The sequence below is a fragment of the Podospora bellae-mahoneyi genome, chromosome 4 (assembly GCF_035222275.1).
Source record: "Podospora bellae-mahoneyi strain CBS 112042 chromosome 4, whole genome shotgun sequence".
Taxonomy (NCBI): Eukaryota; Fungi; Ascomycota; class Sordariomycetes; order Sordariales; family Podosporaceae; genus Podospora; species Podospora bellae-mahoneyi.
This window is the reverse complement of record NC_085883.1, coordinates 3352434-3375838: the sequence shown is the minus strand read 5'-3', so window position 1 is coordinate 3375838 and position 23405 is coordinate 3352434. Positions and strand designations below refer to the sequence as shown.

The 23405-nt window shown below is 49.6% G+C and overlaps 11 protein-coding genes and 3 non-coding genes across 14 annotated transcripts; 8 read left to right on the top strand and 6 right to left on the bottom strand.

Annotated features, from left to right (window-relative positions):
• Positions 1 to 168: 168 nt before the first annotated feature.
• On the top strand, positions 169 to 864 carry QC761_405617 (uncharacterized protein; the record flags this gene model as incomplete). Its single annotated transcript, XM_062878837.1, has 1 exon — positions 169 to 864. The coding sequence occupies one exon, from the start codon at positions 169 to 171 to the stop codon at positions 862 to 864; it is 696 nt and encodes a 231-aa protein (XP_062732704.1).
• A 253-nt stretch (positions 865 to 1117) lies between these two features.
• Positions 1118 to 1611, top strand: QC761_0070880 (uncharacterized protein; the record flags this gene model as incomplete). The annotated part of the gene is made up of 2 exons (XM_062872697.1): positions 1118 to 1422; positions 1480 to 1611. The coding sequence occupies exons 1-2, from the start codon at positions 1195 to 1197 to the stop codon at positions 1609 to 1611; spliced, it is 360 nt and encodes a 119-aa protein (XP_062732703.1). The 5' UTR covers positions 1118 to 1194.
• A 38-nt stretch (positions 1612 to 1649) lies between these two features.
• On the top strand, positions 1650 to 2061 carry QC761_0070870 (uncharacterized protein; the record flags this gene model as incomplete). The annotated part of the gene is given in 3 exon segments (XM_062872696.1): positions 1650 to 1660; positions 1673 to 1759; positions 1813 to 2061. 3 exon segments carry the CDS (start codon positions 1650 to 1652, stop codon positions 2015 to 2017), a joined length of 303 nt encoding a protein of 100 aa, XP_062732702.1. The 3' UTR covers positions 2018 to 2061.
• Positions 1992 to 5257, bottom strand: QC761_405620 (uncharacterized protein). The gene is made up of 5 exons (XM_062878838.1): positions 4254 to 5257; positions 4085 to 4197; positions 3258 to 4013; positions 3083 to 3207; positions 1992 to 3030 (listed from the first exon to the last, which is right to left on the bottom strand). Exons 1-5 carry the CDS (start codon positions 4407 to 4409, stop codon positions 2204 to 2206), a joined length of 1977 nt encoding a protein of 658 aa, XP_062732701.1. The 5' UTR covers positions 4410 to 5257; the 3' UTR covers positions 1992 to 2203.
• A 130-nt stretch (positions 5258 to 5387) lies between these two features.
• QC761_0070850 lies at positions 5388 to 5476 on the bottom strand. Its single transcript has one exon. It is a non-coding gene; the product is annotated as a tRNA-Tyr (tRNA).
• A 325-nt stretch (positions 5477 to 5801) lies between these two features.
• On the bottom strand, positions 5802 to 8211 carry QC761_405630 (uncharacterized protein). The gene is made up of 4 exons (XM_062878839.1): positions 7277 to 8211; positions 7153 to 7221; positions 6958 to 7106; positions 5802 to 6905 (listed from the first exon to the last, which is right to left on the bottom strand). The coding sequence occupies exons 1-4, from the start codon at positions 8102 to 8104 to the stop codon at positions 5843 to 5845; spliced, it is 2109 nt and encodes a 702-aa protein (XP_062732700.1). The 5' UTR covers positions 8105 to 8211; the 3' UTR covers positions 5802 to 5842.
• Positions 8212 to 8818: 607 nt separating this feature from the next.
• QC761_405650 (uncharacterized protein) lies at positions 8819 to 10058 on the top strand. The gene is made up of 2 exons (XM_062878840.1): positions 8819 to 9100; positions 9158 to 10058. The coding sequence occupies exons 1-2, from the start codon at positions 9065 to 9067 to the stop codon at positions 10022 to 10024; spliced, it is 903 nt and encodes a 300-aa protein (XP_062732699.1). The 5' UTR covers positions 8819 to 9064; the 3' UTR covers positions 10025 to 10058.
• Positions 10059 to 10187: 129 nt separating this feature from the next.
• Positions 10188 to 11435, top strand: QC761_405660 (uncharacterized protein; the record flags this gene model as incomplete). The annotated part of the gene is made up of 1 exon (XM_062878841.1): positions 10188 to 11435. Exon 1 carries the CDS (start codon positions 10386 to 10388, stop codon positions 11433 to 11435), a length of 1050 nt encoding a protein of 349 aa, XP_062732698.1. The 5' UTR covers positions 10188 to 10385.
• A 244-nt stretch (positions 11436 to 11679) lies between these two features.
• QC761_0070810 lies at positions 11680 to 11782 on the bottom strand. Its single transcript has one exon. It is a non-coding gene; the product is annotated as a tRNA-Met (tRNA).
• Positions 11783 to 12282: 500 nt separating this feature from the next.
• Positions 12283 to 14485, top strand: QC761_405670 (uncharacterized protein; the record flags this gene model as incomplete). The annotated part of the gene is made up of 3 exons (XM_062878842.1): positions 12283 to 12634; positions 12708 to 12914; positions 13062 to 14485. The coding sequence occupies 3 exons, from the start codon at positions 12283 to 12285 to the stop codon at positions 14483 to 14485; spliced, it is 1983 nt and encodes a 660-aa protein (XP_062732697.1).
• A 2533-nt stretch (positions 14486 to 17018) lies between these two features.
• Positions 17019 to 17716, top strand: QC761_0070780 (uncharacterized protein; the record flags this gene model as incomplete). Its single annotated transcript, XM_062872695.1, has 2 exons — positions 17019 to 17031; positions 17127 to 17716. 2 exons carry the CDS (start codon positions 17019 to 17021, stop codon positions 17504 to 17506), a joined length of 393 nt encoding a protein of 130 aa, XP_062732696.1. The 3' UTR covers positions 17507 to 17716.
• On the bottom strand, positions 17558 to 17628 carry QC761_0070790. Its single transcript has one exon. It is a non-coding gene; the product is annotated as a tRNA-OTHER (tRNA).
• Positions 17717 to 20457: 2741 nt separating the features above from the next.
• Positions 20458 to 22127, bottom strand: QC761_405675 (uncharacterized protein). The gene is made up of 2 exons (XM_062878843.1): positions 21369 to 22127; positions 20458 to 21301 (listed from the first exon to the last, which is right to left on the bottom strand). Exons 1-2 carry the CDS (start codon positions 21728 to 21730, stop codon positions 20605 to 20607), a joined length of 1059 nt encoding a protein of 352 aa, XP_062732695.1. The 5' UTR covers positions 21731 to 22127; the 3' UTR covers positions 20458 to 20604.
• A 419-nt stretch (positions 22128 to 22546) lies between these two features.
• QC761_405860 (uncharacterized protein) lies at positions 22547 to 23002 on the top strand (the record flags this gene model as incomplete). Its single annotated transcript, XM_062878865.1, has 1 exon — positions 22547 to 23002. One exon carries the CDS (start codon positions 22547 to 22549, stop codon positions 23000 to 23002), a length of 456 nt encoding a protein of 151 aa, XP_062732694.1.
• Positions 23003 to 23405: the final 403 nt, after the last annotated feature.

Below are 23405 nucleotides of genomic sequence, written 5' to 3'. Positions count from 1 at the left end.
CCGGTATGGGGGACATTCAATTTTCTTTTTGTCGTAAGCCTTTTTCTTCTGATTCCACGTCGTTCGGAGAGGTTCTTACACGAAGGCAGTCAGTCTTAAATCACGAGGAGATGGTGAAAACATACGATCTCCCATATCCAACTGGGCCGAATTTTGAGTTTGTCTTTTATGGAGCGCCTACCCAACAGCGGACAATATCTTGCCTATTCCCGCTCTTTCTGGCTCCAAAGACAAGGCTCACATCCACCCGGACGAAGTGACAATATTCTACAAACCATCCAAAGTAAGAACAGCTCGAACTTCAAGGTGATCCAGAAGAGCACCCGAGCTGAAGCCAAGGATATTCTCTTCCAATCAGTTGAATCCCTCCGCCGGCGCGGGTTCCCTGTGTTGTGGGTGCTTCGATACCCAGATCTACAAAACTCCACCATCACTTCCATCGACGTAATCCGGATGTTACCTTACCAGGCTCTTGAGATGAACAGCTCTGCCATGAGCACACAGTATCCCATCACTATCGCGCAGCTGAAAGAGACATCTACTCAGCAAGAAGTGGCTGCTTCTCCTGAAGCGAGTTCTCCAGGGGTTTCCCACAGGTTACATCGTCGTCGACTCAGACTTTATGGAACATGTTATGGATCGAGACAAAGTCGCAACAACAATTTTTTGGTGGAGGCTGTCAAGGTTCTTGGCTCCGAAAAAGTTCGGGTTGTGGCCCCGTCCCATGTATTTGAGTCTCAGCGGGCTCTTCGGGATCTTGGGGACGAGGCGGTAGCTTCGTTGAAGACGGACAGTCCAGCGAAGCGAACCAATGTGGTTGTCCAGCGGAGACGACACATGGCGAGAAAACAAAGACTAACCTGAGTATATGTAGCTTAGGTCCCTATGTAGGTGCTGTGTTAAGTTCCCTCAACAAATCCCAAGACTTTACGCCTTTTATTCCCGAGCCTTTGCGAAAAGCATGAATCTACAAACCTGATCCTCAATGGGCGGAGCCAACCGCCCAACATGAGAGGTTTTTCACGGAAAATCAACTTGGGCCGCTCAGTAGTGTGACTTGCGGCTGATTCGGAATCCGAAGCAGCCCCCATCCCTCAACAGCTTCAAAGCCAGCCACCTGGTAGTTTATCGGCAATTCCGCACCACGTCTCTTTCTCTTCCAAAGAAAATTCTCATTTGTATCTTTCCGCGAAGATGCCTACTGCAACCACGACACTACACCTACCGTCCGCCGATGCACTCACCGCAGTAGCCTGGTACCTCCTACGTCTCACCCAGTTCTCAAGCCTCAGCATATCTTGCTTCAGTGTTTGCTACCTCATCTGGATGCACAGCCATCACTTCCGAGCCTACTGGTCATGCAGCGACCCCCGTCAGGAAGCGGCGTCAATTCCTTTGGGTGAAGTTATCTATGTCGTATCTGTACGCGTCCCACTACCCACCCCTCTCACTTCAGTATCTAACCCGGCATGATTCCAGTGCGTCCTGATTGCCCTAGAATGGATCTACACCACCTCCTCATCCCTTCTCACCCTATCCAGTGGAAAGAGGCCAGATGTCTTCACTCAGCTGTGCTCTACCTGGATGAGCGTCATGATTCTCGCCATCTGATTAGGGATTCTCACCTCCATTTCGACAGTGCGACAAACATGGCCGTTTTGTAACGGGACAGGGGTCACACGGTTCAGTTCTCATTATCCCCTGAGATCAACAGCTGCATCGTTACGCAGAGTGCGGTTACTACGGGGCTGATAACAATGTAAGGATTTGGCTCTTGGTTGAAGAGGGAATGGCTGACAAGTTGAATAACAGGGTATGCTCGTTGCTGTTGGCCATGTTGGCTGTTTGGGAAGCCAAGAAGGATCTGAGGACTGGGCGGATACGCTTGCCGTTTTCCATTGGGCAGGATGAAGAACGTGTTGGTGGGCATGAAGGGGTGAAGGGCAGTGACAATGAGGAAGGAGTCCCAATCTCTGAATCGTGGGGAATATGCAACGAATGTTTCATCATTAAATAATACTAGAGCTCAATCATAAACATGACCATCTGTCCGTTCATTTATACCGCCCGTGCCAAATGCCTGAAAAGGAAACCATGCCCAAAGATCATTGTGTACTACTACAAACTAACTGAAGCTGTGTATTCCCAAACGAAAGTGGTATCATAACAATAAATCACATCATTACATCACGAAAAAAAGGTCTCAAAACGTGCGAGAAGTGTCCCTTCCCCCGAGGCCAAACCCACCCTGTGGGCCAGGCCGTCGATCATGCTGCTGCGCTTGTTGCTCTCTCAGCTCTCTCGACCTAGACTTCTTCGGCACAGGCGGTGCGACTGATCCTTGAGACAGCTGGGAGACGTGGTGGGAGCTGTGAGAAGGTGTGTAGCTTGCTTGTGAAAGACTTGAGACGTCCGAGGGGCCTCGCTGGTGAGAGTGGACCTCCCCTTTCAATGGCAAGCTTTGCGCCGAACCATTGGGGTTAACACCCGGTCCGAAGTCGAATGCTGGCAGCTGAAAGTCAGGTTGATCTACATAACCCGACGTTGGCTGCGACAGTGGACCTTGGCTTATAGGAGGTGTTGGACTCTGCGACTGCTGAAAGGCGGGACTTTGAAACCCGGGCATGGGAGACTGATGGCCAGGCTCAGGTGTTCGAAAGCCTTGAGGAGGACGAGGACTGGAGAATGATCTGTTTTGGCGAGAGTGGGTGCGGGTGTGGGAAGGGGAGTGGACTTGCGGTTGAGAAGGTCGGTGAATAGACTGAGTGGTGGTGCCGGTGCTGCTTCCATCCCTGCTGCGGCTTTGGCTGCGTCTTCCGCCGGCAGCTTCGATATCGATTGGTTTTGGGGGGTCCAAGTCTGGTTCACTGATTGCCACTCCTACCACGACGGACTTCTCAAGCTTGAATCCATGCCCGTTTTCGGGGTAGTAAGACCCACCACCATCGTACTGAACCACAGTGGGTGTGTTGTGCTTTTCAATATTCTTCTTGCGCCGGTTGGACAGTCGACGCCGAAACGTGACGCGATCTGAGGATACCAGTCAGCCAGGGCCGCGCCGGAAGTAGTGTTACCAACTTACCGCTAATGACTTGCATGAAGGTGAAGAGAGTCAAGGATATCAGAAGGACAGGAACAAGCTGGCCAAAGGTGGAAGGATCGTTCTCAGCAATCCGGTGTGGAATCTCCTCATCGATGGGTTCCATCCTGAACTTGCGTTAGCTAGAAAGTGATCGAAGGAGGAGTAATGAACGTACCAGCCAGAGCCGTGAACCCAGCGGCGAAGAGCAAACACATAGAGAGCCGATGTCACAACCGTCCAGGAAGAAACGGCAATACCTGCAATCAGATACAAGCCGAAGAGAATGTAGAAGAACCTCTTCCATCGGAAAAGAGGCCTGAGGTTGAGTTTGAACCAGGCAATAAACCTTGTTCTCCTGCCATTGTGATCCTGCCCACGACGTACAAGTCTGCCCACGCTCACCATGGCAGCCAGGAAGTAGAACAAGAACATGATGATGAACTGCGTCCATCCATGAACCTGGCCGTTGAAGAACTCGTTTGCGGAGCTAACCTTGAAGGACTTGTCAAGCTCTGTGCCGAGCCTGATACCATCTGTCTGGAAGCAAGCGGCGGGTAGGAGCATGAAGCTGTGGGTCTCAGTGTTTGCTGGAACTTGGGTTGGGAAGCCCAGGTCGGGCTCACCGCGGTTAGACAAAAGAATTCCAGTGATGACATAGACGAGCGAGGTGACGATGAGTCGGAGTCCTCCAACAAAGCGATGTTCCCAGTAGTTGCTGGACACGGTGACAGCCATCAGATGGGTGGCGCAGGTGACGAGGAGGATGTTGGAGACGACATTGTAGTGGTATGCTGAGACGGTGCAGGCCTTGGCATATCGGAGGGTGATGGCATATGCTCCGCCAGTAAAGATCTGTTGATCGCTACAGCTAATAATAAGCGCTTCGAGGATTTGCGATATACTGGCTTTGCGTTTACGGAGTGATTTCTCTCTGCGAAACTGTCAGCTTCTGGATCCTGAATAACCCTTTTGGCGAGTGTGAGCCAAGGTGGGTTGACTGACTCTCTGGTTGTTCGTGACTTCCAATGGAGAACATTCTTGGACAACCACCAGAACGTACTCGCTGAGGCTAGGCCTACGGATATCGTTGTCACAGCGAGGAAGGCCCCAAGTACCTGTGACAATGTCAGTTGAGCCTCATGAGTTCTTGAATGGGTTAGAGAGGCCTTACGCCAACTCCGGCAATGTCAGGGTCACCCTCAATCTCGCCTTTCATGCTCCCTCCCAGGTGGTGGAAAGCCTCGTTCGTGCCTGTGACATTGAAGGTGCAGTTGGGCTGGATGCCATAATGGGCAATGCAGGATCCGGTAGAGACATATGCGCCCATGGTCACGAATTTGCATGGCACAGTGGTGTCGTCAACTTGTGAGAGTTGAAGAGCAGGCCTGTGGATCGCGAGTCAAAGTCTCAGGGGCCGGGTTATAGATGGTTTACCGACGAGACATGGCGGCCATGTTGAAGCGGTCCAGAGCCTTCTTGGGCATGTCTGGGTGTCTAGCGGCGCGGAATGCGTAAGGTAATCCAGCAGAAAGTGGTGTCTTTTGATGCCAAACTTGGATGCCAGTTGGCCATGAGAAAATCGATTGGCTCTTTGGACCAACTCCGCCCCTCCCTCATGGCTCCTCACGGCCTTCTGGTGGCGGACCATCTGGCACAGCAAGGTTTCAAAAATGGGATTAGCTTGGTAAGGGATCAACTCTGCATGCAGACAGAGGGAGCTTGACCCAAGGGAGCGGCCAATGGGATTTAGAGTGGTCGAAATATCTGCAGGGCGCAGGTTGTCAAACACTCCAACAAGCACCAAGTGGCACCCCTAAACTTTGAGCTGTTGAGCGGGGTAGCGGCACAGGGTCCAGCTTGGGGGGGCGCGGGAGGCTTGTGGTAGTGGTAAAATCTATTCGAGATCAAGCCTTGTGATTTTTTGTTCCGAGATATGCATCTTGGTGTTTTTGGACCCCATGGACGTTGCTGGAGTGTCTGCTGGAGCCTGTGCTGCCACACTTTTAGCTTGGGCAGCAAACCGATAAGTCTGGTCAGTGAGCCACTCATAAGAAAAGGTTGGAAGAATTCTCGATTGGTTCAGCGGTGAGGGCTATCGCGGCTGTCTCTCTGTTCCTCAATTGTCTGAGTTGTCAACCGGAACCGGGGAAGGGAGCGCGCCAAGCGAGAGATGTCCGTCCCAGCCACAAGGAACAGTTCCGAAGTTCTGGTTGCTCAGGCCCACATCCGATGCCGGACAACGAACCCAGGAATGGGTACCGTTGACAAGCCCTAATCTCACAGCGCCTGCACACCAAAAAGAAAACCCCTTGTGGTGTAGTTGGCTATCACGTTCGGCTGTAAATGTTGTTTATTGATACCGAAAGGTCACCGGCTCGATTCCGGTCGAGGGGACACATCCTTTTGCTTTATACCTGGGAAGGCCAGTCTCATTTTTTCCATCGGTTTTAACGACATTTGGATGGTAAGCCGCGCACCGTGCACAATTGTGCTAGCATCGGATTTGAAAATTGTAATGCGCGGCACAAATGTTAAAGGCCAATTAGATATTCGAGAATTGTGCTGCAAATTTGATGATGATGGTGGGGTTTAAAAAAAGACACTTGCTTCATGCAGCATGGCAGCGACCTCGACGCTACTGACTGTGGCTATGGACAAAGAGAGCAAGAATTGTTACGTCTATTCTCTATTCTCGAAGCTGAACGGTTCATTCATGTATCTCGCCATAGGCGAGTAGGTAATTCACTGGACACCAAACCATCACTCAAAACCACACTTCAACCCCTCCACAAAAGCCACAAGCTCCCTCCTCGCAGTCTCGTCCCTCCCCAGTACCGCCTCCTGCTGGAACCACTCCCCAAGCCTATCAAGACCGCACCGACATAACACAATCCCCGAAGATCCCCAAACCGGCCACCCCCTCCCCGTCGCTTCCCACTCCTTGACCCTTTCCTGAGACTGAGGACATTTCCCTGCGAAAATATCCACGCACCCGCCCTGCTCATGCTCCAGCCCAGGTAAACACGCCGGACAACCACCCCCCTGCTTCTGCCCAACACCGGCAGCATACGAGCACACCGCAATGGCAGCCATCAGCAAGGCCGGCGTAGCCAGCGGGTTAAGTTTATCCCTCCTGGTATTGGAATCAAACTCAAAAGGGTTCGGGCTCAGCAACTGGCATACTTCCGCGCAGGAGATAACACCCATCCTCGGACAGGGACTCCCCCTCCAGATCCCCAGCTTAGTGGCAACCTTCTCCGTGTCGACATCACGATGTTTGCCTGAGGGGGCGGCAGAGTGGATTCTCAAAAGGGGTAAGGGGGCGTGCATGGTGATCTTTGACATGTGGAATAACGTCCAGGTGATTTCTTCGATGACATCGTATTGGCAGGCTTGTTGGGTTTGAGCTTCAAGCCGGGCACGCCACCGGTCGAGATGCGTGCGTGCGGCAAAGACGGGGGAGTTGGGGATGCTGAGGAGGGATATCTCCATGTCTGTTGCGAAGGCCGAGGCTTCCCATATTGGATTTTGGAGGGCGCAGAGGGTGAGGTGGTGGTCCATTGGAGAGAGGGGGATGCTGGGTGTATAGGATGTTGGCGAGTACATGAACTCACGGTGGAAGCCGCTCAGTAGTGGTGGTGATTTGACACCTTCGGGTTTTGGCTGTTGCTGGAGGCGATACTCGAGGTCGTCATTGTCTGTGGCTTCCCATATGAAGGGTGAGGCGAGGAAGGGGATGTAGAGCTCTTGGTAGCGGACTGTGGGGGGAATGTTTAGAAGGACGGATTGGTATGTGTCGAGACGGAACACCGTGAATGCCAGCCTGGAATCATTGTCAGAACATAACACGGGACTTTGAGGACGAGACTGGTTACCGATGAAGCTGCTCTTTGGCCAACCAAAACGTAAACGGATCATCTTGAAGCCTTTCGGGAAGTGAATGGCTGCCATTGAAAATCCCAACGCAGCGACAATTTCGAATGAGAAGGGAAGTAAGGCCACCAGCCTTGCCGATTTCGTCATTCTATCACAAGTCAGCAACAAAACTTGAAAATGCTCGCTGAACATACAATGTTGTAAATGCTATATACCACCAACAACGCCAGTCCTTGAAGCGTGTGTAAAGAAGGGGTGACGTTCTTTGAGTAGCTGTCAGCTCAACCCAAGGGAGATACTAAAATGGGGAGACCATACCACCCGGGTAGCTGTCAGAGCCTCTTCATAGACGGCCGAAATCAAAGTCTTGTATTCCTCTCTCCCAGTAATCCAGCTGCCAAGGATTAGGATGGATCCCAACAGCAGATCAGACACGGTGCCAATGTTGAAGGTGGATACATGAAGAATGGGCCAATATTGATGTACTTCGGTGAAGAAGGCCTCTAGGAGAAAATAAGTAGTTGCTTCATCAATATTTTGGAGCAGTACCCGGAGTGGTGTGCTGTTGAACTGTGAAGCATCGCTTGAGAGTGATGTACGGGGCGTGAGAGGAGCCGAGGATGAGTGCTGTGGTTGATGCACAGCTTCATTTAGGCCCGGTGTCTCGAAATGCATGTCATGCCATTGTTCGTCAACATTATTACTCCCGTAATTGAACGTTCCATTGGACGAAGTGGTGTCAATGGCATGGGCTGGTGATGATTCTTCTGGTGGTGTCCTCGGCTCGAGAGATGGTCGCGCTTTGCGTACACATTCCAGCCCATGTCGGTCGCATTGACGGCAAGGTGTTCCATCGTCACACTTGAGCTTTTTGTCATGGCATTCATTGCAGGCGACGATCTTGGTGCTTGGGATGGTGTTTTTGGGGTGAAATTCCACATGACGTTTGAAAACATCGCTCCTGGCATATCTCCGGCCGCAAATATGACACTGATAATGCAATTGTGAGCTGTGCGATTTCGCATGTCGGGTCAGATGTTCTTTCCGGGTAAAGCTCTTGCGGCATCCCGGGGCGTTGCAGACAAACCGAGTGGCTTTGGATAACGGTGATGCCGGTGGCTGGGCCTCCGACGCCTGGTTGGTCATGATCAGTGATGGATTGTAGTAACGGAAAGGTGGGATAGTTTCAAGTCGGGTGGGATAGTTTAAAACACTACGGAGGAGAAGGACAAGTAAAGTTGAATGAAGGTTTCCTCACCTAAGATGTGGTGAATGCAGTGATGACAAAGCCGCAGCGGAATGCCGGCTATGTGGCATGTGGCATGTGGAATGTGGGGATTCCGTTGAAAAGGATTCGGACTCGCGTTTCCATGCCAGATTGATGATAACAGTGCACTAGCTGGGTAATTAGCTACGCTATGCAAATGACTGGCACTCCAGAACACTGAACCAGGCCTCGAAAAAATATTTACTAGGCCTTGAAAGATAGTCAAAGGGCCTATTGAGAGTCCTCGGGGTTAGGGTTAGCTGTGCCTTCAAGTTCCTTGCTACCCTTACAACTATTGGAATCCACACGCGATTACAATCTCAACAGCCCGGAGGGATTCGACGGCCTTCTTCTTTCAGGTGAATGTTTTTGCTTATCCTTTTGGCTGCATCAATAAACCAGACGCAGCTGCAAAGCTGCGCTCCTTCAGTGGTACCTTGCGCTGGGATCCTTTTTATCTCGGCCATGTGGGATACAAAATTCTGTTGGTCCATTAATTCCTCACTGTCACGTAATCGCCGCTATTCTTCTAGTAAAACAGCAGAGCCTACGGGATTGGTATCTTAGGTACCTACCTCAACTAATTAGCTGGGGCTGAATAAGCCATAATTCATCTGGATGAGCGTATGGGACGGAGGGATGATACACTTTGCTGAAAGCTGCCCATTACAATCTTTCTATAAAAGGGCGCAGTATCCTGCTGTTCAAGTCCTTTCTCCCAGCATCGATCGATTTACCTTACCTACAAAGTACCCATCTGTTTCAAGCCTTCGACACCTACCTCATAACATCTCATCAATTGTGCTTTCAGTCATATCACATCTGCCTCCCTGACCAACATGTCCGCTTCCATCACCAAAGTTGTACTCGCCGGTGTAGGTGATGATCTTTTCTCATTCCCCAAACTCATTCGAAGACTAACATTCTTTCAGGCAACCGGTAACTTGGGCCCCTCAATTCTTGAGCAGCTCCTGCTCGCCGGTGACTTTACGGTCACCGTCCTCGTCCGCAAGGAGTCACCTCGTACTTTCCCCCCCGGTGTCAAAACCGTGACGGTTAACTACGACTCCATCGACTCGTTGACATCGGCATTGTCTGGTCAAGACGCTGTGGTTTCCACTCTCCCAATTAGCGCCCCCGAAAAGCAACTCCTTCTTATTGAAGCTGCCGCCAAGGCAGGTGTCAAACGATTCCTGCCCACCGAGTTCGGCTCCCACACTCGCAACGCCAAGGTCCGACAGCTTCCCATCTTTCAAACCAAGTTTGACGCCCAGGACCTTCTCGAAAAAAAAGCAAAAGAAGGCACATTGACATACACCCTTGTTGTCAATGGCGCGTTCTTTGACTGGGGTCTCAAGATCAACTGGCTGGTCAACGCCAAAGATAAACACGCAATCCTCTATGATGGCGGCGACAGGAAGATCAGTTTCTCGCTGTTGTCCGATGTTGGAAAGGCTGTTGTGGGAGTTTTTAGACATGCTGAGGAAACCAAAAACAAGATGGTGTTTATCCAGAGCACTGTTCAGAGCTTCAAGGACGTGTATAAGATTGCCAAGAAGCTTACCCCAGGAGAGAAGTGGACTGACGAGGTGGTGATGGTGGATGACTTGCTGACTTCGGCATGGGCTGAGATCAACAAGGAAAACCCCGACCCTGAGAAGTTTGCTGTCAAGTTCATAACTTCTGTGATCGCGGGAGAGGGATATGGCAGTCTGTTTGAGAAGAATGACAATGAATTGCTGGGGATCAAGGAGCTGAGTCGGGAGGAGGTTGAGGAAGTGGTCAAGAAGTATCTGTAAGATAATATTATTTGAGAGAGGACGAAAAGACAGAACCAATCAACTTACATGAAGCTGCATTGAAGCGGGGGCTGTGGACGCCCCACACCGTTCCACTCTACCACTCAAGCAACACCGCGTGTCAAGCCCCACAATTTTCGTTCGTCAACCTCAAATTTCCACTCTCGCCTCGACATCAACTCACCACTCACCCACTCACTCACCCACAGTTTCCCCTCTCCTGCTCTCGACCTCCGGGCACAGCCTTGCAAAGAACGGGGCCGCTCTCCAGATTTGAGCACAGTCGCGCCCTCAATCGACGACCCTTTGACTAGGCCAGTCGCCGACCATTTTTGCTTTCTCTGCTCCACCAGAATTCAGAATGGAGTCGAAGCGTTGGGCATCCATGTCCACCGCCTCCAGATCAACCACCGACGGTCAAGCCCAGGACAAAAATGGATCACCGACGCGCCACAAGTGTCGCCGCTGCGCTCAAGCTTTCGATTCGCGCAACAAGTTGATGAGGCATGTTTTTGGCGACCATCCACCACCCGGTTCTACGAGGCGCGACGCATCAAGTGCGCCCCGCAAATCTCCAGCTGCCACAATCGGGCCCGCTGAACCACTATCGCCCACAGCATCACCGGGAACACCACCACCAGGAGCAATCTCTTTGTCTCCAGTCGAATCACATAGCGGAAATAATGACAACTACACAACAGAAAGACCGCGAAACCAACACTCTTATCACCCCCATCCATTTCTCACATTTTCCAAAGAACAGCAAGTCATATTTGTATTTCGAATCTTGTACGTGCTATTCAACGTAGCCATGAAGCAGCACGAAGAAGCAAAACAAAACCAACAACGGCTTCAACGTCTGGGACATTTGGACTGGGACATCATGACACCGGAACCAGTTACGCCCCCGGAGTCACCCGTTTTGGCCAGTCCGACAATGGAGTTTGTAGCCCCCAAAAAACAGCATCACCGTGTCTTGAGCATCAGTAGCACGTCTACGCTCAATCCTCTCGCCAGCGAGTTCCGAATGGTCTCCGCCGAAAACAGCTTTCCCATGAGCCACGACGGTCAAAAAGGCGCCTCGCCAGTCAACGAGCGTTTTGTGGCTATCACTGGGCACCCTCCATCAGAGAAAGAACCAAACCGAAAGGCGAGCACAGATCCCTCGCTTCAGGACCCAGAAGAAACCCAGGAGCCGGTCAAGGCACAAGCGACTGAGCAATCTCTAGGAGCTCATGGTGAAAGTGACACCCATGATCTTGAGTCGGAGGACGAAGATGACAACGGCGGCGGGGCTCATTTGGTATGGTTGGACGAAGAGGAAGAGGAGGTCAACATCGCTACGAGGGGAGCTGCTTTACAGAATAAGGACTCCACAGAGGAACAGTGCATACAGTCCAAAGCGATATAGGTTAGGCGCACTTTGACAACATTCCCAGAACGAAGTAATACACCAGTAATGAAGTCTTTCCCCATCACCATGACAAAGTTTTTTCACCGCCTACAACATCACTAGGGTCTATTGCCTTTGTAAATTTACAAAGGGACATCTCTTGATCAACAGCCTTACCAACATCGATATGCGGAGATTTTTTCTTTGTCTGGCTGGGTTTGTGTTAGGACTTAATTCTGCCGCGGTGAAGCAGAAGTTGACAGGGAGCTTGGCTCAGTTGGAAGAGCGCAGGTCTCATACACTGTATGATCTGGTTTAACATCAGAGTAATCCTGAGGTCGTGAGTTCGAGCCTCACAGTTCCCACTACCTTTTGCCTTTTTCACCTCACTATCTAATGACACGAGCTTTTTTCCAAGCCAGTCGGGACATCGTCCTTTTTTGATCCAGATGTGTTGGGTGTTCCGATCTTGAATAATCTGGGTTTGTGGTGCAGAGGGTGGTCTGGGTTCTGTGCTTTACAGAAAAGTGGGTAAGGGTTATTATCCACAGCATCACTCCCCCATCAGCCGCTGTTACACAACAGCTTATGCCCAGCAACACCATGCCTAAAGAGGAAAATGATAATTATGGACATGACTGAGCATGCTTGGCATCTCACCGCTAACATTTCCATCTCATTAGAGCCCACAACTGAAAGCTTGTCCATCCCCAAAACCACCACGGCCTCTCAATCTCCGATATCTTCAAAAACACCGTTATCAATTGCCTTTTTCGGGAAGCCGTTTACCCCGTTGTATTTGCGTTTCGGTACTCAAACTGTAACGGGGAAGAAGAAACAGTCACCAAAGCATTACAGCGACAACATGGCCGTTGTTAAGGAGTTCTTGTTCGTCAATTCTGGCAACAAGTCCAGTGCCGGACACAAGATCTCTACCACAGGTCGTGCCTTTGTTATCAGGAAGGCTAGAGCTGCTCAGCCATGGTCGACCAAGAGCAAGGCTGGCCGAAAACGTGCTCCTTTCGGCTTTGACGGCTCCCAAAACGCGACTGCCAGCAGCAACAGTAGCGGTTCTGACAGCCCAGATGGTGCTCCAGCTAACAACACACTGTCTGATGGTAAGCACAGTGCGAGGATCGCAGAGGACGTGCCCGTAGCTGTTGCTCCCCAGCGGATTCAGGACGAGGGGAATCCGAAGCCGAAGCGAGGCAAGGGAGGTATCTCGAAAAGACAACGTCCGACTGCTGGTGTGAAGCCAAGGCAGCCCAAACCAACGAGCTCGAATGGCAGATTTGGTGGGAAATTCCAGGACCACCATGCCAATAACATTTCCGATCATGTACAGTGTGTTCATTGCGGATACGCCGTTGGCCTATGCATCTGTCAAGCTGGGGGCCACCCTGGTGTCCCAAGCACAAACACTGAGTGGTCGGTTGGATCCTTTTGGCACTGTGTCAGTAAGAATGGGCCAACGTGATACCGATTTGCTGGCGTATTGTAAGTAACCCCGTGCTCATACATGCGTCGAGGTATCTTGCTGTGCTTAGCGTCGTCTTGAGCCCAACAGACTGCCAGCGCGTGTGGGTCGGGACGGACTTCAAACTTTAGCGACGACCGCTAGCTGACATTATGACTTTCCTGTAGTCAACACGGTGATCATCAAGACTCTCACACCTCTGACAGGTGGCCAGTCCCCCGAGGCGGAAAAGTACTGGGTGACAGTCTCCTTTGGGAACTGCGGCTTTCTGCATGGAGTCTTGTGCCTTTCAGCCCTGCAGCTGGCTGTGGCCCAGCCTCACAAGTCCCCAACGTTACTGGAGCAGTTCATGCACCACCGCATCCAAGCCATCTCCCACATTCAGGCTGCCCTGGCTGACCCATCGCGGGCCTTGAGCGACGAGAACATTGCCACAGTCTTCCACATGCTCTGCATCGAGGAGAACCTGTTTCTCCACGCTGGCGACTCACTGAGAGACCACCCAGCATGGAAGCACCTCCAACCAGACGTCTCCCAGCGCCAGGCCCATCTGGCAGGGCTGAAGAGAATGCTGTTCTTGCGCGGAGGCATAGCCCGTCTTGACGGAATGAAGGGTCTCCAGGCCTTCATCATCAGATGGGTGTGCACCTCTCTAGCCTGCCGCCTCGTCTTCAGCCTGCCTCCTCCATCCCATCCAAGCCAATACCTCTACCAACCCACAAACAGAAACGAGCTCTCTGCTGCCCATTTCTCCGACCACACTTTCGCCGCCTCCCACCTCTTACCTCACGGCCTCCTCAAAAAGCTCTACAACTACCCACATTCCTCCCCATTCTACCAAGCCGGCTCAGCAATGGCAACCGCATGCGCGTCTCTCGGGGTATCACGCGATCTAATCAACCACATCACCACCCTCGACTGTCTCCTCCGTGACTCATTAGCATGGTACATATCCCGCCCAACAAGCCAATGGGACGCCCTCGACATCCAGAATCTGATCTCCATCGGTTTAGGGGAGCTGATCCACTTCATCCTCCGCGAGGAAACAGCCCTCTCCGCGACAGAAAACGTCATTGCTATATGCCTCTTTGTCTTCACCTTCTTCGTTGGCAACGGTGCTCACGCCGCTTGCTCTCCTCTACCGGGGATCATGCCACGTTTGAGGCATCATTTTACTGATGCTGAGCTGTCACCGAACTTGAAGAGGATAGGGATTGAGACGTGGGTGGGATTCGTGCTGTTGATTGCTAGTAGTCAGAATCCGGAGAGCGAGGAGTTTTTCTTTCGGTTTATGGTGGAGATGTTGGGGGATAGGGGGGTGGGGGATTATGAGGGGTTTAGGGGTTCGATGGTGGATAGGGGGGTTTGGACGCCTGTTGTGGAGCCGCATGCTGTTAAGGCTTGGGGGGAGCTGGAGGGGCCGTTGGGGGAGTATAGGAGTGGGAGAAGGGAGATTTGGGAGGTGAGGAGAGGAAGGGTGGAGGTGGGGGAGGAACAGGGGGTGAGTATACCGATGAGTAACCCTTATGCGACGAGTCATATGAAGAAGATTTTTAGTAGGGATGGAGAGGGTGTCAAGGTTGTTGTGTGAGGGTGGTGTTGTATGCGGTATTATGTCTGTTAATGATGCTTGGATATTGTAAAGCTAAATCATATTACTGCATCGGTTGGAATCCCCCAATATTCGCAATATTCGCTCGTTCTGTGTACGTCGTATACCACCAGTGCTCCTCAGGCTTACTTTTGTTCTCCTGCTCAGGGTCTTCCATAGATCCAATACGAGCGCTGGAGATTGTGAGAGGTGGGACTGAGATGTGCGGAGTTCATCGTAGAAAGAGGTGAAACCATCTGCGAGCTGATCAAGTCCACAACCGATGCAATCTGACCTATTGTATCGCCATTTTCTGAGGTTGCTGCATCGTGAACAGGCTCATGTACGAATTGCGTATCAAGTTCATATCTAATGACAAGACTATCACTGGACATGAGCTCCACAGAGGTTTGCGCCACCAATGGCGTAGCTGGGAGTTCTGCCTTCGTGATGGGTCCGCTGACTCGAGCAGTGGTGATTGAGTCAAGCTCAGGTTTGCTATCAGGGGCAACGATCTCTTGGTCCGTTGCTTGGTTGCATGCTGTCGTAACGTCCAGGCTTCCGTCATGTATCTCCAAAGCTGGTGCGGGGGCAGCATGTTGTCGAAACCCCCTCCGCTTGCTGATACATAACCACAAGCCCACAATGACTGACACAATAGAGGATCAGTAATAGCACGATAAGACCCGCGATTGCTCCAGCTGGAAGCTTTGGGACCGAGTCATCCACCGTATTAGCCACGTGCCCATCAATATGAGCCTTTCGCTAGACGAGCTGAAATAACAGATAAGTTCCTGTTCCCAATGTCGACTTTAAGAATCACCTTCTTCGTAAGTGAACCGGTGCTGCACCGGCTTTGGCCTGTGTAGGGGTGTGCTACCCTATACCGGAGATGTGTAATCGCAGCGATGTTTCAGGCCCATTCCGCTACTACGGTTAAACTTGCCGAAAGCTAAAATTAGAAATGTAATTACATAAACGATTTTGTTTTTTATAAGAAATATACTTGGGTTTTTCTTTTCATGATTTACTTCTTTCTTGTAAAATCGATATTTTAATATTACTAGAAATATCTCTAATATAATTTTCTTGATATAGTTTAAAAAAATAGAATAGTTAAAGAACCTTAAGATTTTCTTAAAAAACAGACTTATATTATTTTATTACAATGATAAGGTAAAATAGCGTGTCTAACCTGGCTATAAATAAATTGTAATTTAACTTTGAAAAGAAATTAGGCTCTAAGTAATTAAGGCAATTTCTCATTTAGTTATAAGAAATAGAAATTACTTAAAGAAAACAAACTATTAAAGTTATTAAGCTTCCGAGTTTTAATCATGAATTTAGTAGGATAAACTTAAATGCCGGTTTAATTTAACTTTACTTTACTTTATATAAACTTACTTAGAAGAAATTCCCCTTTAGCTTTATCAATGTAATTTACTTATTGTTAAAAGTGAATTCTCTTTTTAAAATTATTAAATCGTAATAAATTTCTATCTAGAACCTCTAAAAGAGATATTGAAATGGTGAGAAAACACACAAAACAACCACAACACCACAAATATACCCTCAACAGGGCTCTGAATGAACACAACTGCGTGACAGTGGCTCGCTCGCAGGCCGCACTTCACGTAGGACAAACAAAAGACTCTGTGGGCTCGCAGGCCACACAGTAAGCACCGAATTGGCCTGATCAGAGGGCCAGAACTGCCTGCACGCATGCAAAGCGTAAAAATACGAAGAAATAAAAGTCGATGCCCTGTCTAAAATAGAATGTCCGAAGCAGACCGCTTATATACATGGCCCCTGAACTCCCGAATCCTCAGAGAGCCCCACTTCCTTACTCATGCTCTCAGGCCTGTGGCCGCACCTCAAACCAATATTAATCTAAGACGTTTCTCTACAATCTTAGTTCGGTGCAGCTAAACAGTACTGTGACGAACCCCGGTCCAGAACCTCTGAAAGGGATACTAGTGGAAGGCACTTCTGAATAATCTTAGTTCGGTACAGCTAAACAGGATACAACAAATGGCTTGTCAACCACAATAGTTAAGATACCAACGATTGTGACTTGTAATCTATTACATACTGCGGAACTGTCTATTTACACTAGCTAGTTCCTCCGTATATATAGACCTTGGGACCGTGGACCGTTGACTTATAGACGGTCTTCGGTCCACTCCTGATTGGCCGATACAGGACCGTGGACCGTGAGCCCCATCGCGGTCCCCGGTCCCCATCTTATTGGTCCGTTCCGTGCAACCGGACCGTGAGCCCCGCTCGATCACTCGGTCCAGCCCTGATTGGTCCAGTGTGCACCATTGTCTCCCAAAACCGTGACATGATGCTCCCTCTCTAGGCCCAAGCCCCTGCGGCCTAGTTTTCTTCCACGTCTGCAGAAACGTTATCGTAAGACTGATCAGTCTTTTTCTCTCGCCTCACGAATCCTCTGCTGTGGTTCTACCGTGATGCCGTGTTCTACCTGTTTTACCTCCGGAATCCCCTGCGTCATGACCTCCGGATCCTCACGATGCTCCGAGTGCGTGCGTCGTAAGATTCCATGTGACGGGTCTGACGTTGGCTCCGCCCGTGGGTGCATCTTCCTTTTCTTCCCGTACCGTAATTGACCGCTCTACAGTGACCCGAGCGATGGAAGAGCAGGATAGACTCGAGCGTGAGGAGCAAGAGCTTGAAGACCAGCTCTCGCAACTGACTGCTAAGCTTATCCGGGTAAAACGGACACGTCGCTCCCTCCGTGATCGCGAGGAGCGTCTTTTCGCGCGGGGTATCCAGGAGGAGGATGCCCGGGTGGCACAATCCGCCGTACCGCCCTCTGGTTCACCGGGTGCTTCTGCGCAACCAAACGCCGCGCAGGACACCGTCTTATGGACTTCTCAAGCCCTGGATCCCTCCCTGGGCCTTAACTGGCCTTCCGACCTTTCCTTCGATCCTAGTGTGGCCGGTCCTTCCTTCCAAACCACGCAGGATGCCGCCGGCGGCGCGCCTTCTACTTCCTAAGGTGGTTGAGATGCGTAGTATTAGCTATATCTAGGTCCCCTCATACCTTCCAACCTCGTAGTGTAGTGTATAGCACGTCGACCACTACGTCGAAGGTACGGGTTCGATTTCCGTCGAGGTTCTGGATCTAAATTTATAGATACTGTTTGCAAATTTCGATACTGTCTTTTTGATTACCCTGCTGGTAGTACGTCTTCGTCCTTTTTTTACGGTGGTGGAAGCGTATAGTATCGGTTAGGCCTATATTCCTTCTTTCCTATTAACCTCGTAGTATAGTGCGTAGTACGTCGACTACCTTATCGGAAGCGCAGGTTTGATTCTTACCGAAGTTCATTATACTCGAGGTTCAGGAAAACTCTTCCTGACCTTCGGGGATAATCTTTTATTTATTTAAGTTTTAGTCGGTTTAAATATTATTAGTGGAATTCTTTTTACTTATTTAAATAGTTAAGGTTTACCTTTAGTTGCTATGAATTATTTATAACCAGATATTTTAATTAACCATCATTAAACTATAGGTCTAATATTTCTTTTATACAGTACTTGTTTTTTTATCTTCCGCTACTTCCTATACATTAACCTTATGTACCGGTAATATAAGTATTGGTTTGGGGTGCGGCTACAGGCCTGAGGGTATGAGTAAGGAAGTGGGGCTCTCTGAGGATTCGGGGGTTCAGGGGTCATGTATATAACCGGTCTGCTTCGGGACATTCTATTTTAGAGAGGACATCGACTTTTATTTCTTGGTATTTTGTGCCTTGCACGCGTGCAGGCAGTTCTGGCGCTCTGATCAGGCCAATCCAGTGCTTATTGTGTGGCCTGCGAGCCCACAGAGTCTTTTCTTTGTCCTACGTGAAGTGCGGCCTGCGAGCGAGCCACTGTCACGCAGGTATGGTCATTCAGAAACCTACTGAGGGTATATTTGTGGTGTTGTGGTTGTTTTGTGTGTTTTCTCACCATTTCACTGGTGAGCCAGGTTTGGGCGCGAGGTTTATATATACGGAGGAAGTGGCTGATGTAGATAGACAGTTCCGCAGTATGCAATATCACAGTTGTATTTACGATATCTTGTGATTATATTGAGACATTTTGTTGTGCACTATTTAGCTGCGCAGAACCAATTGTTAGAAGTTGCCTTTAACTAGTATCTCTTTTAGAGGTTCTGCACAGGAGTTCGTCACAATAATCTAATCCCGTTATTACTAAGCCTCGTCTTTAAGTTCTTTAAGACGCTTAATAATCTATTTTACAGTAATGGGTAGTCTAGTATTAGTAAAAGGTCTCCCGCTACTTAGTCTAGGCGGGACGACTCCTATCTAAACGTTTTTAGGTCCGGCTATAGTAGTAAAAAGCCGCCTTCAACTTATCCGTAATAGAGTTAAAGTAAGGATATAACTTATAACAAACTCTTATCCCAAACCTCTGAAAGGGATATTAGTTAAAGGTACTTCTAAACAATCTTGGTTCAGTATAGCTAAATAGTATATAATAAATGGCTTATCTTGATCACAATAGTTTAGATACTAACGGTTGTTACTTATAACTATATTGTATACTTCGGAACTGTCTATTACACTAGCCAGTTCCTCCGTATATATAGACTTTGGTATCGTGGACCGTGAGTCCCGCTCGATCGCTCTGTCCAGCCCATATTGGTCCAGTGTGCCCCACTGTCTCATACAACCGTGACAGACAATTTCTTTAAAACATATTTTAAATATACCGAGAGTTTTTATACCTATATAAGATAGATTCTGCGTATGCGGGCCCGGCAAGCGTTATAGTTATATATAAGCTGTTTTAGATAAGGAATATATACTACTATACTAAGACCGTTAGCTATAAGGAGTATAATCACGTAATATCGAGTGGCTGTGTTTACCATATGAAGCCTGGTCAATAGTACTCGACAACGAGCGCTATTGTGATTAACCGTAGTATATCGAAGTGATTTTCTGATCTTACCGTGGCGGGCTCTACTAAAAGACGAACTCCCCTCCGACTATAATGTCACTATTAAGGGATGAATCCAGCGGAATAACAGCGGGGATCCAGAGATCGATATATTACCCTTCTTCTACCCGCACAGAACGAAGTAGTTCTAAAACTATCTGGATAATATCGCGCTTTAGATAGATCCACTTATCTCAGCGTTTTCTGTACAATTCTCTATCTAAACGTTCTTAAACGACGTCTTTGAGGTTGATTATACTCGCGTTTCATTTATTCGTAAACGGCTCCTTAATAGCCTTTACCACCTTAAGAGTCTTCACAGGCTCGCTTATCTTATCTTTAGAAAGCCCGATCGAATTTCTAGAAAGAAAAACGCCCAGCAGTACCGTAAGGAGAGACCCTAGAAAACCAAAAAAAAAATATATTTATATTTGGGGTTAGATATCACTAGATCAGAAGCGGCAGGATGATTACAAACAATTGATGCGTCCGGGAAAATAGCTCGTATAGCCTGCGGAGCTATGGGAGGGAGAGAATTATCAGAGCAGACACGCAGAGTGCGATGTTGTATTAAATTGGTGGGCTTTTCTGGGATGGCGGGGGACGGGGGTTAATAGGTTGGTATCATTATCCGCAGCATCGGCCTCTTGACTTTGGCTGGCTGCACAGGTACAACGTAACGCACCAGGTAACAATAGCAAGTACATAGGTAGGTATGGCGCATGCAATGACGTTGATGTTACTGTTCCCTCACAGATAGTAGCACTTCACGACCTTAACAAAGCAGTGCTACATAGGTACCTTAGACACAAGTGGCTCCAGGTGGGCACAATTAAATAAGCCAAGGTTATCAAGGACTACCTTTACTGTGTGTAGCCACCAAGGCTCAGAGACGTGTAGATGATGGTTCAGATCGTAATCTCATACCGCAGATAGTCAGACATTATATTACCTTCGTTCAATACCAGTCATAGGGCTATTCACAAGAGAGACTCACGTGGAAAGAAAATATACCTACGTTGTGTAGTTCTCTGTAGATAAAGGATGTAGTTATTCTAGTCTGCCCGTGGTTGGAACATTATGTCCTTCAGACATAGACTTGGCGCTGACATCGCGCCGGTCGAGCTCAGAGTCCAGCTCATACGCTACTCACGGTCTGCTATCAGTTCCCGCTCTACCGCCCTAAACAAACCATCAGAAGCATCAGCATTGCGCAGTGGTATTGGACTGGCAGGTAATTGGGGACTGCCAGCTGTGGACAGCTCTACGACAGCACTTCCAGTTGCCAATTCTGATTGAGCTTTGCTCTCATCGACGTTTCCAGTGTTCTCCGTAGTTTCGTGCACAGTGCCAGACTTTTCTTTCTTTTTCCTGCACCAGAGCCAGATTACGAACACAACGAGGGATATCGCAACCACAGCACCAACAGTAGCGCCCACCACTACCCCGGCGGTGTTGACCGAGGGAGAATTGCCGTTTGGTGTTCCGTTATTTGCTGCCGCGGGGAGGTCGATAGAGCGCCAGACGAGCTGGATGGCAGGCGCGCGGGTGATAGCTGACGAAACTACCAAGGTTGGAGCCTGAGTGCTAGGGTTGATGGCATCCATGTTTTGTCTCCCATAGACATTGGGAAGAGATTCCATCGTAATAGTTGCTTGAACAGCAAGGCGCTCGGAGGTGATTGCCGACAGGGTAACTGTCCTGCCCACTCGTAACCTTTGTTCAAGACTATAGCCTCGAGGGTTGCAGGTCCAATAGGTAAAGGTCCGCTCTATCATGGTTGACGCGCAGCAAGGGAGGGCGTCGGTTGAGGACCAGACGGTGTAGCTAAAGGTAAGTCCGCTATTGCGAGTCATCATGGTTAGCAGGTGAACCCAGGCTGGCGGAGTTTCTGGACCGTGAGACTCACGATGGACAGCAGAACGCAGGTGTTTCGTCTGTGGAAAGAGCTTGAAGGATGTTGATTACTCGACCACTGTCGGTCATCCCATGGGTGATCTTTGTCGCCCTTTCCCATCCCATCGGACAGTAGAGACCGGGTGAGTAGAAGTCTCGCCGGACTGCTGTTGGCATGCTCGGCAGACATGACCGGATGCTGGGACAATCGCTTCCATAGGCATAGCCGATGGTGTCAAGAGTGGTGGTCGATGCATCGCTATTCCCAGATTCGACAAAGCCGAACCTGCAATTGTGTGATGGGGTATAAACCGTCGTCAGTGGGCCGATGAGCTGTCGACCAGTCGACTCTGGCCTTGCTAGTAGTGTCATCATTGCCACCTCGAATGGCTGTACTTGTCTGCGCTGTGACAAACATGTTGTCGGGGGACGTGGAGAACTTTTGGGGAGATTTCCTGTCACTCGTAGTGTTTTCACCGAGCTGGACAAAGCTCGCGCCTTTGGTCGAGATTGTCACGGGTAAAGGCAGAGCTTCGTTCGCACTGCAGCCAGATAGCCTATCAAACAAACTGTGGATGTTGTACAGCTATCTGTCTGACGGGAATGAAGAAGCACAGCCGAATCCGTAAGCCCGTTTGCTTCACCAAGCCGACGAGTCGCTCACCAGTCTGCCGTTGACCAAGGGGCACAGCATGGGCCAACAAATTGCTGTGGAAACCATACGAGGGCGGGAAAGCTGGTAGGGCTGGTGAACCGATGCCATGATGTAAAGCTGACCGGGAGTCGATGGTTCTGCAGCAAAAGCAACGTACGTCTCGGGTCAACACTTGAAAACTGCAAAGACAAGGCTCCCTGGCCTGTGCCCCGCGGTCATGATTGGAGCAGGTCCCGGCAAGTCACGGGAACTCGTGCAATGGACGCGAGCAGGCCAGCCTGATGCCACCTTAGCTTCCAGGCAGCGACGCGCGATTCCCAACATAGACGCGCCATGTCTTGGTAAAGAGCCAAACCATTGTCAGCTCATCGCAGGTCGGGACAAATATCATGCCGTGTATCGATGATGTGAACGTTGAATGATGGGTATAATAGTTGACATCTTTGCCAGCCTTCATCCCATCAATTGAACTCCCACACAGCATCCTTTAACAACTCACTTAACTTCCCTGAGCGACCAGAGTCCAACCGGTCACCATGTCCTCCGAAACCAGTGTCACCAACCCCCCTACCTTCTTCGTCAATCTCCCAACCATAAATCTCGAAAAAGCAACCGCCTTCTTCGTCGCCCTCAACTTCGACCACATCAAACTCTGGTCCGATGACAAATCTTCCGCATTCCGCCTTCCCGGTGCCAGCTCCCAAGTCTCTCTCATGATTCATATCCATGAGCGTTTCAAAACATTCAACCGGCCTGGCACATCCGTTGTTGACGCTTTCAAGTCGACCGAGGCCCTCTTTTCTTTCATGGCGAAAGACAAGGCGAGTGTGGATGCGTTTATTGAGCAGGCGGTCAATGCAGGTGGCAAGGCAGATCCGTATGTGTTGAAGAACTATGGGCAGGATATGGGCATGTACAACCGCAGCTTTGAGGACTTGGATGGACATATCTGGGAGGTTTGCTCTATGGTTGGGCTTTGTCCTGGAGCTTGATCTTGAAGTGATGTTTCCTTGAGACCGGCTCAGCGTAACCATGTCGAATAAATGTTATGGAAGATGACACCTTGTACGATGAAGGCTGAATGATATCACCCGACGTGTGAAGTGTGACCCAAGTGACATGAGTATCGGTTTATGTATGGGTTTCACTGACAGATGAAGGGGAATCCATGATGCCGTCATCAGTAGTTGCTTAAGATGGACTTGCATGTGCGTGCTGCTTTCTGTCTCGCTTCTCATAACCCCGCACCCATTTAATTTATACTATCTCTTATACTAACAACCGCCCTGTTTGAAGTTAGCAGTCAACATCTCCACCGTGTTATTCTCACGGCCGAGAACCCCATTGAATCGCTTACCCATTGCAATCACAGCAATCGCAGAATGGATGCCAACC